The 18195-nt window shown below is 33.2% G+C and overlaps 1 protein-coding gene across 15 annotated transcripts in view; it reads left to right on the forward strand.

Moving 5' to 3' along the window:
• The window catches only part of Adgrl3 (adhesion G protein-coupled receptor L3), a 742119-nt gene that overhangs the window by 666040 nt on the left and 57884 nt on the right, over nt 1–18195 (forward strand). For 10 of the 15 annotated variants that reach the window (XM_057771795.1, XM_057771780.1, XM_057771783.1 and 7 more), the window contains 3 exons: nt 9810–9836; nt 12316–12484; nt 17413–17538. In XM_057771795.1, the coding sequence (XP_057627778.1) occupies nt 9810–9836; nt 12316–12484; nt 17413–17538 (322 nt within the window). The remainder of the gene's footprint in view (nt 1–9809; nt 9837–12315; nt 12485–17412; nt 17539–18195) is intronic. The other 5 variants (XM_057771782.1, XM_057771786.1, XM_057771789.1 and 2 more) reach the window with 1 other exon arrangement.

Raw genomic sequence — 18195 nt, forward strand, 5'->3', positions numbered from 1 at the left:
ACTGTTCAGGAGATAAAACACAACAACGGTAAAATGTTTGGTCTTTATTTCAACATCTACCTGGGTAAACTTAAAGAAACTTTGCAATCATTGCCCTATCTCTAAGTAATTTTTTATAAACTTTTTGCGCATTCTCACATTTCTTTAAATTTGTTATTTGTTCTTAGTACTGACTGTCACATATTGGAAAAAATATTTTTGTATATAGTTTTGATAGCAGGTACTGCTTAAAAGAACATTCAAACACACCAAAACTAATAATTATATTTAATGAAATTGATCACATTAAGTTTTATAATATATAGCAAAATGTAGTATTTAGTAAGAGTACCTTGATTTCGATTCTGTCTGAACTACTTACAAGGTTAGAGCATTTGAAGAGTACTTAACTTCGCTGAGTCATGATTCCCTCCTTACAATTGTATAATGAATGAAGCATACCTCACCATCTATTGTGCATAGAAATTTAAAACCTTTGATGATGCTTTTTAAAAACTCTATAAGGGAAGATTAGTTGTTAAAATGATGTGTCGTATGACTTTAAAATAGAACTGTGGCTATGGCTTTGCTGACAGAAAAGCCAGCAATCATTTAAGGCTGTAAGAAAGAAAATAGGGAAGTCATTGTCACAGTTAGGACCTGAGGAATTTCTGGCAATCACCTCTACAGCAATGGTGGACCAGTTCCTTCAGTTCAGAAGGAATATTCTGCTATGCTAAAAGAATCCAGGAAGGCTAAGCTTTGCCCACCGTGACAGAATGGAGGATGTAACATTGGTGCAATGTCATATGCTGATGGAAACAAAGTAGACAACTAAATTGAGGGATTTCTGCTCACACTCCTCTACACAGAATTATGATCTCTTGCAGATCAAGAGAATTTGTGGGAGAAAGATAAATTCCTCTCAAGAAAAAAAATAAAATTGAGCACTTTGTAAAATCTGGAAGAAATTTAAATTTCAATGTATTAGATAAAAAGCAGCTGTAAAGAACTGACAGGGTTGAAAATAGAAGTGTGAAGAGCATTCTCTTTCAAACATTAAACATACAATATTTTGTGTGACTGCTGCAAATCTAAAGTAGTCTTGGAAACTGGAAGATTTGTTTTATGGCAAAATCAACAGTCCACCCCCCCCAAAAAAAGCCTCAAGCATATATGCACTTCATCATATCAAAACTTCAAAATACATCAGAGTTTTTAATGTTAAAACATTATTTATTGATCATTTTCAATTGTGCCTGGTGTTATTTTACTTGTTTTTGACACTACCATAACAATCACACCATACAGATAATTTTGCTCTAGTCCTCTGTAAATGAGTAAAGTCTTAGAAGCAGTTTTCAATAGTCTAGAGTTTTAACCATAATTGCTTTGCTTCTAAACCCTCTGTAATGTACCAGTTCTTTCTTATAAATGTTTATTTCTTATATTTTTATGCATATACTTAGATCTTTTTTCTTATTTAGTCTAGTAAATCCAAGTATTTCAGTTAGACTATTTATTCCACTTACATTTAATATGATTATTGTTATGGTGGGCCCACTATATGAGTTTCTTTTTATTGAAGTTTGTATACTTTTCCCGTTCCTCCTTTAGTCCTTCCATTGAGAAATATTATTATTTTGCATCCTATTTTATTTTTCATATTGGCTTTTTTTTGATAATCTCTACACTTTTTCATCACTTTTTCTAGAAATTGCAACCGAAATTATAAGTTATAAATAAGTTATTATAGTTTGATTTGTAACATAAACACTCTTTCACATATGTTCACTTTCACACATATACACAGAGACATGTGTATTTTATTGAATACGTGTTTTCTCCTCATTCTTTTTCACTGACACCATTTAATCACTGTCACCATTTGAGGACTCTCAGTGATGGTTCTATTAACTTGTTTCTTCAGTGTATTAGGTAAGAAGCAGTTGTAAAGAACTGACGGGTTGACATTGTTTGTGACTTCTTCTGACGCCAGCTAGAGAGAAAAATCTTGAAATTGTTAGTTCAGTCATGTAATGTAACTGTTGGGATAAAAATCCTTCAAAGGATCCCATTATTTGTAACTTGAGTCCAAACTCCTAGTCCATAGCAGCTACGCCTCGGTGGTCTTGCCCACCTACTCTACTTTCCTTCTTTGTCATGAGCCCATCAGTCTGCTTTGGGCATGTGCTCTTTTCCATCATGGCTTATCACTGCTCACCTTCTTTTCCTTATACCTTGCCTGGCTGACTCCTATTATTGCATTTAATTTAAACATTATTTTCTCATTTTTAAAAATATGTCATATTAGTCTTCAATTTCAAAAAAACCCTAGAGTCCTCATAATTAGTCCCTTTAGTGTTAGCAAAGAACACTTATTTATCTAGCGCATTGTTGTGTTACTGGTATACTATGAAAAAAGTAATAACATGAAATAATGTAGTTAGCCTGATAATAGAGAAAATTAAGGATGCTAATTCTCAGGCTTCCTTGGAAAGTAATTAAATTAAACAGTACACATCTACTTACTGATTGCTTTTCATTTGTCCCTTCATCAAAATAGGTAATTACAAGAAAGATGTAATTCCAATCATTTGTATTTTCTGGTTTATTTTCTCAATTACTATAGTTGGAGCAGACTATAATCATAGCAAAAGCTCAATACAATTGAAAGTAATTTAATATATATAGGCTATTGTTGAATTTTTGCCAGCCAAAATTAACTTACAGTATGACTGACGAATCTAAAATATTAATTGGTGAGGAGTGTGGAACTCTCAGTGTTTACCTTCAAAATAAAAACTGACAACTTCACCAATCACCCATTTTTCTATTACAAAAGCACAAAAGATTTAAAATAATTCCTTTCCAAGTAAAATCACAAGTTATTTTGAAGAATAAAAATAAAAATAAAAGTTTTGTGTCTATTTGTACAGTTTTTCTGTGTATTTCCTATAGCTATTTCTTTTATCTGTGTACAGGTTTCTGCACATAGGCTTCTGACTTTGCCCATTCATGATTTCTATATGTCATCCAACTGAGTGCCAATGGGGTCCACTTAGCTTTCCTTTTTTCATTCCTAGTTGTCAATGTGTGGATTAATTAATTGTGATAACTACTCAACTGTCAATCCCATTTGGATCCGTGTGTTCAGTTTTGGGATGGTTGGTTAAATGTCCTTAACAAGTTATACCAAGGGTTTGCAGTTTTTCTCTGATCAGGAAATAGGTACAATCTATTGTATGCTTCACATAATTAATGATAATTATATATGCAAAAACCCACATCATATATTTGGTATACATTACAGAATATTATCTATTTAAAAATTGGAGATGAGATCTCACCTGAGTTAGATGCAAAGTGCTGGACTCAAAGGATTCTTTTGGCTTGGTTTCCTGAGATGCTCGAACTGTGGACCTGCACTGACATATTTGTCATGCTTTGATTATTTAATTTAATCGACTCTGTGCAGAAACATTCTGCTGCCTCTGGGTCTTTGCATTTTCAACAGAGAAGCTGTGCACAGTTTCTATCAAAATCTCATTAGAATTTGTACGGCTTTATTTACCATATGCTGTCATTAAAATTATGCATCATATGATGCACTTTTTTAAAAGACAAACTTAGCCTTTTATGAAAAAAAAAAGGGAGCTCCAGGAGTAAATGCTCATTTGATTAATAAATAGCAAGTTCTGTAGTTCTAGAGGGAAAAAGAATGTATCCTCAGCAAGCTTAAATACCTGCCATGTATAAAGGAGCCCAAGAAATCTTCAGGAAGCTTGAGGCTTACAATACCTGAAATAACTATACTTTTTTAAAAAGTAAACTTTTGCATACTTTATTTCTAAATGTTGATAGAAACAATTAAGCTAGAATTATTTTCAGCCTGATCAGTAGTCTATTAATACTTCATGGTGTCAAGAGAGATTGGATTCTATAAAAGGGAAGAGTAATTGCCATAAACTTGAAAAATAAAACAATATCACTGGAAGATTTTAATGCTTATATTTTTCTTCATGTTAATATATCAAGATATATATAGCCTGTATATAAACATATAGCCTACTTTTCAAAATTATCTCATTTTTTATACCAAAGTCAGAGCAATAATATGAAAAAAGTCTGAACTTTATGAGAATATAAATCTGATATGGAGTCACAGTTAATAAAAGTGTTCATAAACTTCAAAGTTTTCTTGGTGAGTAGTGAGGAAAATATTTTGAGGCATTCTTCATTTTTTTTCTTCTTTTATTTTGAGTAAGGGTACCACTATGTATCCCTGACTTACTTCAAATTGTTTAGACCAAGCTGACCTCAAACTCAACAAAGATACTCTTGCTTCTGTCTCCATTACTGGGACTGAAGGGCAGGTGTCACTCTACTTGGCAACATTAATATTTATGTTTCTTACTCATTACTGGTAAAAATAAATAAAGGAAAAAGGGAAGGAAGAAATGGTAAATAAATGGATAGAGAGAGAGAGAGAGAGAGAGAGAGAGGAGAGAGAGAGAGAGAGAGATTTGGAGTATTAAGAGGGAAGCTCAAAATAATACTCATAAGTTTAGACATAGCTTACATCACCATATAATTTTTTTCATAGCTTCTGTGACCATCAAAATTCTATTATTTTTTTGAAAATTTAAAAGACTGAATTTTAAATACTTAGGAATATTATTTCAAAAAGGGTTTATATATTGCAGAAGATACATTGTCTTCGTTACTTTTGCTATAATATAAAACACCATTGCCAAAGTATCCTATTTAAAAAAAAAACATTAAATTTAGAGTATACAGCTGCAGAGAGTTAGAATCCATAATGGGAGAGTCAATGAATACCTGAGAACTTACACTTTGATCCACAGACAGGAGGCAGAGAGAGAAGGAGAGCACAGGAATGACTTTGAATTATCAAAGTCCATTCCCTGTGGCATACCTCTTCCAAAAGAACATCACCTCCTATTCCTTCGTAAATCCTTCAACTTAGTTCCATCAACTAAGGATTATATATTCAAACATATGAGCCTAAAAGAGATATTCTTATCCAAACTATGCATTTCTTACAATTTTAAACAAATATTTCCCTAATTCATATAATTGATGCAGTCGTTATTGGAATTAGAATTAATAGTAGTTTTTTTATTGTTCGTTATATAAAAGAAAACAGCCTTTATGAGAATTCTGTGCTTGCATGTGGTTTGTCATTATTTCCGGTTGTTCTCGATTTCCTTGGTGCATATAACATGCTTTGCCATTGTAATAAACAGCTGATATGAAGAATAATACAGTCAAAACAGCGCCAGCTCTGTAGATTGTCTGACTACTAGATTCAGTTCATGCTATTTATGACATCCCTTAAGCATTCCTTAGTCCTTCATTGATTACCTTGATTCCACTGTTTAAAAGCTGAAACCAGTCAGGTTTTCACAGATTCACACAACTTTGTATTCAGGCAGTGATATTGAGTCTCTTCATAGCCTGCATTTTTGGGAGACTATAATTTCAAGTGCTCTGAAGTATTAAAAGGATGCTCTCTTTTTGGAGGCATTTTGTTTAAAAATGCATTAAAATTCCCATATCTTCCCAAGAACCGTGTTTTATGAATAAATGCATTCAGCCCACTCCATATGCTGGAAGCTGACATTTGAGAAAACCAGGTTGAAGGATGATAGTTGTAGGCACAGTATTATGCACTATACCTTGAGATTAAATTATTTTTTCATTCTTTCCTCCAAATAATTAGGTTTATATCAGATATGGGAGCAGCAATGGCTATCTGAGGATGTATTAGAAATCCTGAAAACCTTCCTAAGGAGAAAATGTCTTCTTAATAATGAAAATGTAAAAATTAGCATCTCCTTTGTTCTTTGCATAGGCCTTGGGTCAGATTCCTTTTATATTTCAAAGGAAGTATGCCATCAGCTTCATAGTCTGAATCTAAATTAGCTATTCATACAACTGTGATTTTCACCCAAAAGAGTAGTGCATATCTTTGAAAAAGTGAAAATTGTCTGAAAATAATTGCATTAAACAGTATTTGTGCTCCAGATTAATAATGTTCTTTACATGCCTTAACATATGATACTAGATTGCATCCTTAATTGCCCATTAATTTATTAAACACACCTTTTGTGTGTACCAGGGGTTGAATCCGGGCCCTTGTCCATGCAGAATATAGACAGGGCTCAATTCTAACCCCTCTGGAGCTAAAGTTTTAAAGTGGAGTTTACAGATTGAAAATAATTTAGTAGAAACTTTAGGAGACAGGGATGAGACTCTAACGTGTTTAACTTGTTTACTAAATCAGTGGGTTGTTACTGCTCATGTTTGTAAAACTGGAGATAGCCCATTTTGTTGTGGGACAAATATTTTTTCCCCAAGTAACTTAAAGGATGTTCTAGTTGTGAATATTTTTTAGACAATTGGCATGGTGAGAGCTAGAATTTCTCTTTTGAGTCTCTAATGCATGGATTCATGCATGTTTGACTTGTTTTCATATTGTGGATCCACTGACTAGGATATTAACCACCACAAGTAGCTTTCCAAACTTTCATATTAGCTTCTTCGTATTTGAAGTGAATACTGCTCCCAAGCAAAAATAACAGGCAAGCATGAAGGCTTTGTTTTTTTTCTTATTCTTTTATTTATTTAGAGTGGATTACAATAGCAATGTTGTTTTGTTTTCAAATCATATTTTTTTATCTACACTTGAAAAGTGCTGAATATTCGTGTCAACAGTGACCTAAAATGAAACTCTCTTCATGAAACTGCTTGGTTGTAATTAAAATGTGCAGAAAGTTCAATAGGGTGGCAGACATCTCGAGCTGCTCAGTCCACACTTGGAAAATTAGTAATCTTATTTTGCCTGGGCTAAATTTCAGTGACTGTTGAGATATTCCACTACATAGCTATGTGTTTTTTATAAATCTGTCATCAGAGTGTCTGGTACTTTTTTGGTTGTTCACGTTCTCTTGAAGTAGGCATTTCAGCACACTCTGTATCTACTCATGGAAACTGAGGATTTAAGCCAGTCATTTTGAAATGCTTGCCCAACGTCTTCTCTGTGAAAGAACCTAGATGAATCTAAGTTTAAAACGAAGCTATTTAATTATGATACCAAGATGAATCTAAGTTTAAAACTAAGTCATTTAATTATGATATTAGAAATATAAAGTAGGAACATAAATAGAAACTGCTTATTGGCAAATTTATTTTTATTGCTAGGCATTAACTTATTGTGTATACCAAAATATAACTTGAAAACCAGTATGTTTTCTTTGTAAAAGTGATTGATATTTCTTTTATACAATTCTTAGTTGTTTTATATTTATTTTTTGCTTGTTTTGTATTGGTTTTATTATCATTGAATTCACTGCTTATTGTCTGATTAGCAATAGAAGGATCTATAAAATATTGCTCATTCTATCATTATTTGCTAAAAAAATCAGAACCCTATATAGCTAAATTATTAAGATAATTTTTTACTACTGGACTCCTCCTTTTTAATGAGATGTTATATTTCTTGGCAGCTTTCTATTCTTTTTTTCTTTCAGTACTAAGAGATAATTTGGCCTAATAAGTAACTTCTTCTAATTTTTCTTTATCATGTATGTGTACACATATCTGTGACATTATATAAAGTATCAACTTTTTCCTGTATTGTATATATTTTTAAATTTTTTGGAGAAATTTTTAAAGCCAAGAATAAAAGCCATTTTCTCTATTTCTTTTTATTTTCCCTAGTGTATAATATTTGTTTTAGGGTTTTATAATTTAGAGTTTATGTTTATTCTCTTTGGAAGCTCTCTGTAATCACAGTTTCCCAAATGTTTTAATGAATATTTTCTTTTCCTGCCAAATTCCACTGCTACCCTCCTTCATGGCACCTCTGCTTTTTGTCCCCTTTTGGTCCCATGTACATAATAGATGCCCTTTACCCTTACTGCCTTATCACTATAACTTGTTCTCTATCTGTAAGATAGATTTCAGATAGTTTTCATACAGATTCCAGATGATTAATAATTGTTTGAGTGTATTCTTCTTTTAATTACAGTTGCATTACATGCATAGTTATTTAGTCAGGAGAGCCAGTCTATGTAAAATTTTAACTAAGGTCAACTATGCCTCTATATACCTCTTTCAAGACAAGGTTTCTCTATAGCTTTGGTGCCTGTCCTGGAACTAGCTCTTATAGACCAGGCTGGACTCAAACTAACAGAGATCCACCTGCCTCTGCCTCCTGAGTGCTATTATTAAAGGCATGCACCACCACTGCCTGGCTATTTTAATTTTTAAAGTATTTGTAAGCCTTCTATTTCATAGATAGAATATACTGATGTAATGGGACTAAATATAACAGTAAATATTTCCACTTTGTCTTGTAACTTATACAATAAATGCATTATTTTTTGTCTGGGTACATTATAGCCAACAAAAATTGATAGACATTCTTCTGCAAATTTTTGTGACATAACGTAAACATTTCTTGAATTTATATTTATTGACCTAAAATGTTCTTAAACCATCCAGGTTCAGCATTATCCAATAGAACTTTCCTATGGTCCTATGGTGGTGGTATTTTCTAGAACTGTATCATCTAGAGTCATATGTACTACCGATGTGAGGTTTTGGATCATTTGCATTATGACTTGTGTGCCTTGGAAATGGAATTTGAAGTGTTATTCTGTTTCGATGAATTTACACCGCTAGTTTTGATTAGCACTCACCACATGGAGTACATAATTCCATTCACTCTGCTCCATCTACTGATATATTTCAGCCACATCTCTTTCCCTGCATCATATTATTTCCTGCACATCTTATCAGGCATTTAACTGTTCAGTATGTACTCAGTGTTTTATTTCCATTGGATAAGAAATTTTATATTAATTTTATATTTTCAGTTTGAGGTTAGATTTACAGCCGAGTAATATTAAAAGTATTTTGTTACTCAGATAAAAACTCAGGTTTTTTTTAAAGAATGCTATAGATTATATTTACATTCTAATTGTGACCACTTTATAGATGCACAACCTGACACAGTCACAAGTTAATTAGATTCTGCCTAACGAATATCTAGTAAATGATGGAGCTGGGATGTATGTAAACCTGAGTCAAGCAGGCTTCACAGACGGGGCTCCCGTTCTATCTCATTGCAATATTTACTCTCTCATCTTTCTGGAGAGTGAGTTTTTATCAGTGCTTCTCTTTATTCAAAATTCATCACAGATGGGCCTTCTCAAGAACATTATTTGTGTATTCATAGTGCAGGAAAATATATTGCTTCTGGCAAGAAAGAAGAAAAAAAGGAGCTGTAATGATCAGATTTAACTCAGGTTAATCATCATCTCTGTGTTAAAATTACTTAGAGGCATATTATCCATAATTAAGTCATCTTATCCCCTAATATTACAGAATAAGGGAATACCTTTTAGTGGCATGACATCTATCATTTTAAGCATGCCCCCAAGCCTTTTTTTCAGATTGCTCATAAAATTTCTCATTCTCTAGAGAAATGTGATCTCTAAGAAATAAATGTCTCTGTCAAGTCACAAGTAATATGAGCACATGATGAAAAAATGGAATTGTGAGTCTCACATGGGATATTGCACTATTGTAAAATTGATTTTATTCCCTGGTATTTAAGTTCTCATGGTCATTTTAGGATTTACCTTCTGGCTATAAAGGGAAGGTTATGATACCTTTCAGGGAGGTGGCAAATACAGGGCCTTTGGTGAGGAAAGAGGAGAATATTTTTTCACATGAAATTCTTTATCATAAAAATGCTAATGTTGGTGTTCTTGTCTTTATGTCTATGCATTCTTTAGCTATGAGGATAACAGACCCTTCATCAAGTAAGAATGACCTGAATGGCTGATAAATTGCATTTATCAGTGTGGTCCCATGAAGCAGCTGTCAGATCAGTACCGAGAAATCTCTAGAGCTTCTGTCATTCACATTGAGGCAGAAGAGCAAACTGTGCAGGAAACACTGGCATGCAACTTTTGCGTAGAGTGCTACGGGTGTATTGCCATACAAGAAAAAGAATTCCCCTTCGCCTCTGTTAATGGGATATTACTTGAATTCGGTGCCTCACTAACAGCACTTTCCTGTGGTACAGACTTGTCTCTCCTGGAGAGCTCCTCAAATTGTAATGTGCCCTAGCACGGTCATGGGGTCAAATTTCTGTTGTGTGTTCAGGTGTCATTCATCTTAAATTATTTTGTGACTTAGTAGCGTATCTTTAAAATGATTTTATGGATGAGGATCTACCTGCTTGTAATTAGTATTAACAATTTCCTATATTAACTGTGTCTATAAAAATTTGAAATTTAAATTTTAGCTATGCCATCTCTTCCTTTTGTAAATTTGGCGCCTGTATCATAATGAATCATCTAAATGCTTATGAATACATTGAAATTTCTGAAACAAATTTACAAGTCTGTACCAATCTAACAAATGGAGAGATAATGAAAACAATTGGTCATTTGCCTATAATTTTAAAACTTGCCTGTCCTGCAAGAATCAACTACAATTGGCCTCCTGTGGGCTACCTTGCTGTAGACGTTCAGTTTGTTCTTCTGGTGAAGAGTCCTTTGTCTCCATTCCCTGATCCCATCACATTTTCTTCTTCATGCTTTTGCTTATTTCCTTATTTGGAAATGAGAACTCACTGCAGTTCTAGACCATTTAACCCTTGGCTCTATTGTGTGTTTTCTACTGGATAATGGCTGACGTCAATATTTTGTGCCATCATTTGGTTTCTAAATCTACGTATATTTTCTCTTTATTTAATGATGATTATTTCCATTTTTCCTTTTTCTGGTATCTGTTAGAACCTGAGAGCTATTGTTTGAATGTTTCCATATTTTAGACTTCAGTTGTGAAATAAATATTAACATTTAAGGCGTTTTCTAATTCATATAAGCAAATGTGCCAAATGCAAGAACATACCTCCTTCATTCAAAGTCTTGGTGTTTTATAACAAACCTGATATGGCTAGTGGACATTTAAATATGAAATATAATGCCTGATTATGTGGAAGAAAAATAATAACATTATTCATTTTAATAAGCCTCTGGGACAATATCTTCAAATCTTTTCAAAAAATAAAATAATTGAATTCATATTATGGTGAATTAGGTAGTTTTCTCTCCCACTTCTCTTTTCAAAGAATCAGTTACCCCAAATATTTCCTCCTTGGATATCAAAAATGAAAGATAACAGAATGCTGAAAAAATTGTTAACTTGCTGTGTCCAAAAAAGTGATGCTGGGATAGTAAGGGATGGGCCTGTGAGTATGTAGGAATCTTAGATGCTTTGGGTCCTGTTTTTGCTCTACTTCCAAATGGCAAAGGATTCCATTTCCAGTTACCAGAGCCCCATCTATTACAACAGTTCATTTTATTCCCAGTAAATGTGTAGGATGACCATAAATACATGAACTCCTGTCATCCACTTATTACCGTAAACCATGGCAGCTTGGAGGAAACTAAGCAAATGGAGTAAAAGTGAGAGCTTCCCCTTAGTGCTATATCCCTCCTTTCATACCACTCCATCCCCATTCTCAGCTTCATCCTCTTCCCTGAGCTTGTAGGCACTTGCTTCTAAGAGTGGAAGACACCCTAGGCCTGTCAAGAGGTTAAAGGCCTGATTTTGAAAAGCCTAGTTCATCATAATCAACAAGATAGTACACGAAAGCTATAAAACGGTGCTCACCAGTAGAGTGGAACTTTCTCTTTTAACCCTATTGTTACCTGCACACCTCTTCTTCTTTATAGAATTAGAAAAACAAGCCTCTTCTGCTCTAAACATGTGCCTCAAATACTGGTTTCTTCTAGTTAGAGTTAGTTTTTTCCAACAAATATAATAATTTTTACTCAGAAAAGAAAGGAAATTTGGAAATATGCTATCCAAAAGTCTTAGAAGAAACACTGAGTGCCGAGTGATTCAGATATACCAAGGAGTCTGATGAAAACAAATGTAACTTTGAAGACTTTTCCTCCTTTCCCATTCACCATAATTACATATCCATACCATTTGCATATGTATTGAAAACACATGAATAATTTATGGCACAAATCTGCTTTTGCTTAAATGAATTTCTGTGTTCATAACATTTTCATCCATGTACATCACCTCAAGCTTGATAACTTATAGTACCATTAAAATCTTAAAGCACTTATATATATATATACCACTTGTCTCACATTTTCTGTCGTTAAAACTTACCATAACTTTTTTTTTTTCAGTGTCAGTATCATTGATTGCACGTGGTTATATTAACTCGGCACTAATTGTTTGTTAACCCTGCGTTTTCTCTTCTCTCCATAGGTCATGGGTTATAGGTGCAATAGCTCTCCTCTGCCTCTTAGGATTGACCTGGGCCTTTGGACTCATGTATATTAATGAAAGCACAGTCATCATGGCGTATCTCTTCACCATTTTCAATTCTCTACAGGGAATGTTTATATTCATTTTCCACTGTGTCCTACAGAAGAAGGTAAGCTACAGTTTTCCAAGCTCAAGTGACATATACTTCGTGATCTTAAAGGACGCACATCCTATTCACATACAGCATTCCTTGTTTTCTTTACATGAAACATATGACTCTACACTCTCAAAAACCAAATGGAACGTATCACTTCATTTATTTTTATACTAGTAATGACAACATATATACATTGTGAAAATATAATAGTTGGAAAGGGTGTTCAAGTTAACTAAACCACATTTTATTATTTGTACAATTTTCAAAAAAGTATTTTCTTACAGACTCGTTTGTTATCCATGGGGAGAAAAATGGAAGTTGTATTTTAGAGAGGAACTCTTCCACGTAAATTGCAAAATAGGTGACTTTCATAATTTTATGTACTGATAAGGCAATAATTCATTTAAAAAGACAAATTTAGTTATTAAATACTTTGTTTCATATTTTGGAACCATAAATTGGATTTCTAGTCTAATACTATTAACTCTCTTACAAATGTATCTCTATAGTTTTTATTATATGGAAGCTTAGTCAGATTGCTTGGGTTTCATTCTTAGAATCTCCATTTAAAAAGTTCTCTGATTTTTAACAAGTTAATTAACCTCCTTATATCCCTGTTTTCCCATATGTGACATGGAGGTGATAAAAATAATTATGAAGTATTTAAAAAGATGGCTCTAAAAATGAAGTGGCAAATATTTTAATCTCAGAAAGTCATACTAAGACTTTAATTTTGTTTTGGAAAACAAGAAATATGAGGACTAATTTTCTCTATTTCAGATTTCTTTATTCAAAACTAAAAATCAAAGTACTGTCCAAAACAGACATTTAATACTCATGTCCACTTATTAAGATGAACAAGTGGACGAGAATAAAACAGAATTATATTTTGTTTCAATTTTAGCTGGTAGTAAATGTCTACTATGTTTTCCTACGGTCACAAATATAGGATAGATTAATAGTGATCAGCCAGATCCCTAAATCTAGATTACATATATTAGAATGGATGGATTTTATGCTGATGGAGTCATATTCACCACAAAGACAGGCTAAAATTAGATGACTGAAGTCTATCAAATGATGACATCCCCAAAATGTCAGTAGTTTAACTCACCATGTGCTTATTTTCGCTCAATAATCCACTAAACCCATGAAGACACAAGGTGGATAAAGACTTGATATATAATTTTGTAATCATCATGGTTGATTATCCAGCAGATAATCTGGGAGTGACAGAGAATTTTGTGAAAACCATCTGGATGTGGCTTGTATCACTTCTATGCCATTTCCATAAGTCACGACTCCATAGACAGTACCAATTGAACTTCTAGGAGCCGTGAGGAAAACAGTTTAGCCTTTAGCTTGTGTACCTAGAAGTAGAACAACTGAGTGTGGCCACCAGATAGTAATTAGCTGCTCTTGATGGGTCTAAAGAAGAAGAGACAGGCAAACAGTAAAGAAAAAGACCAGGTAATTATAAAGGATTTCTTTATCTCACCATTTTGGAGTTGGAGATGGCACTATTGAGGTTTTAGACTTTTGTGGTCTTCATTTTATAGCAAGTGGGGTTGCTTTCCTCCCCCCAGAGAGTCACTATTGCCACCCTAGGATCTCATCTAATCTTAATTACCTCTCAGAGACTGTACCTCTGATACATTAACACATTAATGAAGGCATTAAGTTTCTAAGAGATAAACTTTTCAGGGACAGATTCACATTACAGTATCAACTATAGGGTACTTAATAGATATAGTGGCTAAACCATGCCTGGGAACATATCTTTAGATTTATAATAAATAATCATCTTTTCTTTGTATTTTTAAAAGAAAAATGGGTGGCATTTTTATTTAGTATCAAGAACATGCCTCAGTACCAGCAAATAAATATAAAAATTTTCTTACATAGTCAAATACTTGACTTTGTCACCACAAAAACATCTTTCAAAGTTTTCTGATTAAATTTCACTAATACTACTTTGCTCTTACAGTTGCTTATATATTTTGGCTAAATATATACTATTCATTAAGGTTACTTGTTGACTGATTAAACTCTTAAATAGAAATTAAACCTTTTGAGTTGAAATTTATTTTCCAGTATGGATTGTATGGTATATCAACAATTCTTCTACTGGCTAGAGTTGATTGGTCACTGTTACCTTTTTTATGAATTCATTTATTCATATACCCTAAAAGCTTTAGGATTATTTATTTTGACTTGAAAATATGGAAAAATATTCTACAATAAGGTCTACTTTATTTTCTGTCTTCTATATTTTAGACAACACGTTGAAATAAGATAGTATTATCAGATGACATATCACGTGAAGTAGATTCGATATTCTATGAACATGGCCCAAGTTAATCTTTTTCATTAAGACATATGCTGAACATTTTAAATCATATGAGAGCAATGCAGCTTTCATGGAGGTTGGCATTACCATATATCTAGATTTGCTGATTGTTTGTAAAATGAGTGCAGAATATTTGATCTTTTTTTTAAATGCAAATAGTTCACAATGAACTCCTATGGCTTAGTAGCAGTATTTCTTTGATACCTGGAAGAAGATTGCTTCTCCACATTTCTTCCTTCTCTTTTTTTCTTTCTACTACAATATTTGTTCCGGAAAAAAAAAAAAAACTCTGGATTGAGGAAACACAATCATTGGCTAGGTACACCACAAAAAGAAAGTGAGATTAGAGGAAATTAAAGTTCTTAAAAATGATTCACAAATTTAATACAAAATTTCAAACTATGCTATCACAAGTATCTTTGTTTAAGATTATTTTAAAGCTTCCCAAAACTGTAATCAAATTATTGTCATATTATTTTAAGAATAATGAATAGTAAGCAGATAGTCTATTGATAATTTAATAACCATCCTAACAAAATGGTCTTTATTTGTACCATACTGTTAAAATAGGATGCCACCTTCTCTCTTGTTTTTTATCTTTTCTCAACCTTATCTTGAAAGCAGAGTAATTCTAAACTTTCTTTTCAGTGCCGTCCCATAGGTATCTTTGATAAGTCTTATTTGGTCCTTGCCACCTATGCCCACCAGGGCCCTCTTCATTGATACTTGGTTTCACTCTGTTTCTGTCATTGTTCTTTTTATGGGGCGAGGGATACTGGGTTCACACTAAGCAAGTTTTCGACTTCAAAGCTATGTCCTTACATTCCATTACTTGTACTAAGTAACTTATTTCATTACAAAATAACTGACAGAAGCAACTTAAGGAAGAAGCATTAATTTTGGCTCACAGTTCAAGATGACATAGCACTACATGGGAGTGAAGGCTTGTGAGAGTATAAGATAGCTGTCTGTGTCAGGTCCTCAGTCAGGAAGCAGAGTCCTGGGCTTCAGCCCATGGTAATGTTTGCCTTCTGTAGACAGAAGTTTCTGTCCTATCCAATCCCATAACCATTTAGTCCCAAAGAAACACATAGAGACTTATATTAATTATAAACTGTTTAGCCCGTTAGCTCAGGATTATTATTAACTAGCTTTTATAACTTAAATTAACCCATAATTCTTATCTATGTTTAGCCACATGTCTTGGTACCTTTTCTCAGTAAGACATTCTCATCTTTGCTTCCTCTGTATCTGGCTGATGACTGAGTTTCTGCCTTTCCTCTTTCCCGAATTCTCTTAGTCTGATAATCCCGCCTATACTTCCTGTCTGGCTACTGGCCAATCAGCACTTTATTAAACTGATATGAGTGACAAATCTTAACAGTGTATAAATGTATTATCCCACAGCAGCCTTCATTGTAGTTCATCGCTCCTCAGTCAAACCTCTCAGGAAAGAACACTATAGATGCATCTCTGGTGTGTTCTCATGACTTTAAATCTATTCACACTGACCATGAGATTAGCTATCATACCATTCCTATTATATAATAACTATTCAAACAAAGTGAGTTCTTAGAAAAAGCCAGAATATAGTTTGAATCTAAATAATTTTTCTTTAAAATCATATATTTAATTTTTTATTTTAATGAAATTACACCAGAATGCTACATTGTTATAAATAGTAGAAATTATAAACTCAGTAAAATTGTTTACATAAAGGATTAACAATTATGTATAAATATCACATCATCATGTGAACATATATGTGTACAATAAGTATGATAAGGTGTCTCTTTGTTGTGTTAATTTTGACAAGTAGGAATATCAATTACTTTCATGTTTTGTTCAGTTAAATCTACAGTAATAAAAATTTAAACATGTCCAAAAATTCTTGATGTATTCCCAACTTTGAAAACACAAATTGTAGATGTTGATCTTTATATCCTCTGTACTTTTATAAATTAAGAATTTATTCTCCAGTGCTGTTTAAAAAATAAAAGAGTAGCTGTATGTCTGTGTAATTATTGAAAACAATTTTATGGAAGTATATTAAAATATTTCAAATGTTTTTTGCTTTCTTTAAATTTTAACCTTAGAAGAAAAATGAGCAAGAAATATAGATTTAAATGACATGCTTAGCTCAGCACAGTTCCATTTTCTCTCTTTAAATATCAAATATTTTTTTCTCTTTGCTCTCTTGGCTTCTCTACTTCACTCTTTTCAACTTTCTCACTGATTTTTTTTATCTAAAAAACAATAATTAAAATACCATTGCACCAATAAGTCATGCTCTAAAATTAATAAGTCTAAAAGAGTGTCTTGAAAGTTTCAAATACAATGTCTTTGAATTATGGGGTAATACTACTGGGTGTTACCAATACAGTGTATTTAGAAAGATTACGGTAGCATGAGATTTAAGATTGTCAACATGAATTTTCCTATTTCATACTAGAATAAGATGATAAACAGTTTTTGTTTCTGTGGAGTTAGAAAGTATGTTCTTAAAAATAAAAGCTCATATACACATTATGTCTTATTTCTTAGCTAAAATGGATGAAGCTCTAATAGAAGTTAACATTTCATTGGCTAGGTACGGAAAGAGTATGGGAAATGCTTGCGCACGCATTGCTGTAGTGGGAAAAGCACGGAGAGTTCGATTGGCTCAGGGAAAACATCTGGTTCTCGAACTCCAGGACGGTACTCCACAGGCTCACAGGTAAATGACACAGCTGGCTCCTTGAAGTGAAATAATCTTTCCTTTGGTCACTTTCTGATCACCCCCATCACATACGTTTGTCACATCAAGAGTTTTGATTCAGTGTGACTGTCAGGAAACAGGAGGAATAAAAATTATACAAAAATTATGGAATCTACAGAATTTGGGTGAAGCTTATAAGACTCCTCTCCGACTTGTGTGCCATCCGCAGATAGTGGCTGATGTGGAAGAGAAAGTCAGTTTACTTCAAGGGTGGGGACTCTCGTATACGGCCCATGTTCCACTAAATAGTCCAAGACCCATTTGAGTGAAGGGCATCACTAATCAGGCCCAGGGGATCACAAGGAAAACAAACAGAAAAACAACAGCAAAACGAGAATATGATGGTGGGAGGTCTAGGAGAAGTTGGAGCAGGGAGTAGAAAACAGATCTAACTAAAATACATTGTATACATGCATGGAACTCTCAAATGAAAAATTGAAATAAAGATGTTTAGATTGTGAAATATACAGTCTAAAACCACATAATTATTAATCTCTGTGAGTTCAAGGCCAGCCTGGTCTAGTTCCAGCTAGTTCCAGGACAGGAACCAAAAAAGCTACAGAGAAACCCTGTCTCGAAAATTCAAAAAAAAAAAAAAGAATACCACTAAACCAT

Source organism: Chionomys nivalis, chromosome 6, assembly GCF_950005125.1.
Source record: "Chionomys nivalis chromosome 6, mChiNiv1.1, whole genome shotgun sequence".
Classification (NCBI taxonomy): domain Eukaryota; kingdom Metazoa; phylum Chordata; class Mammalia; order Rodentia; family Cricetidae; genus Chionomys; species Chionomys nivalis.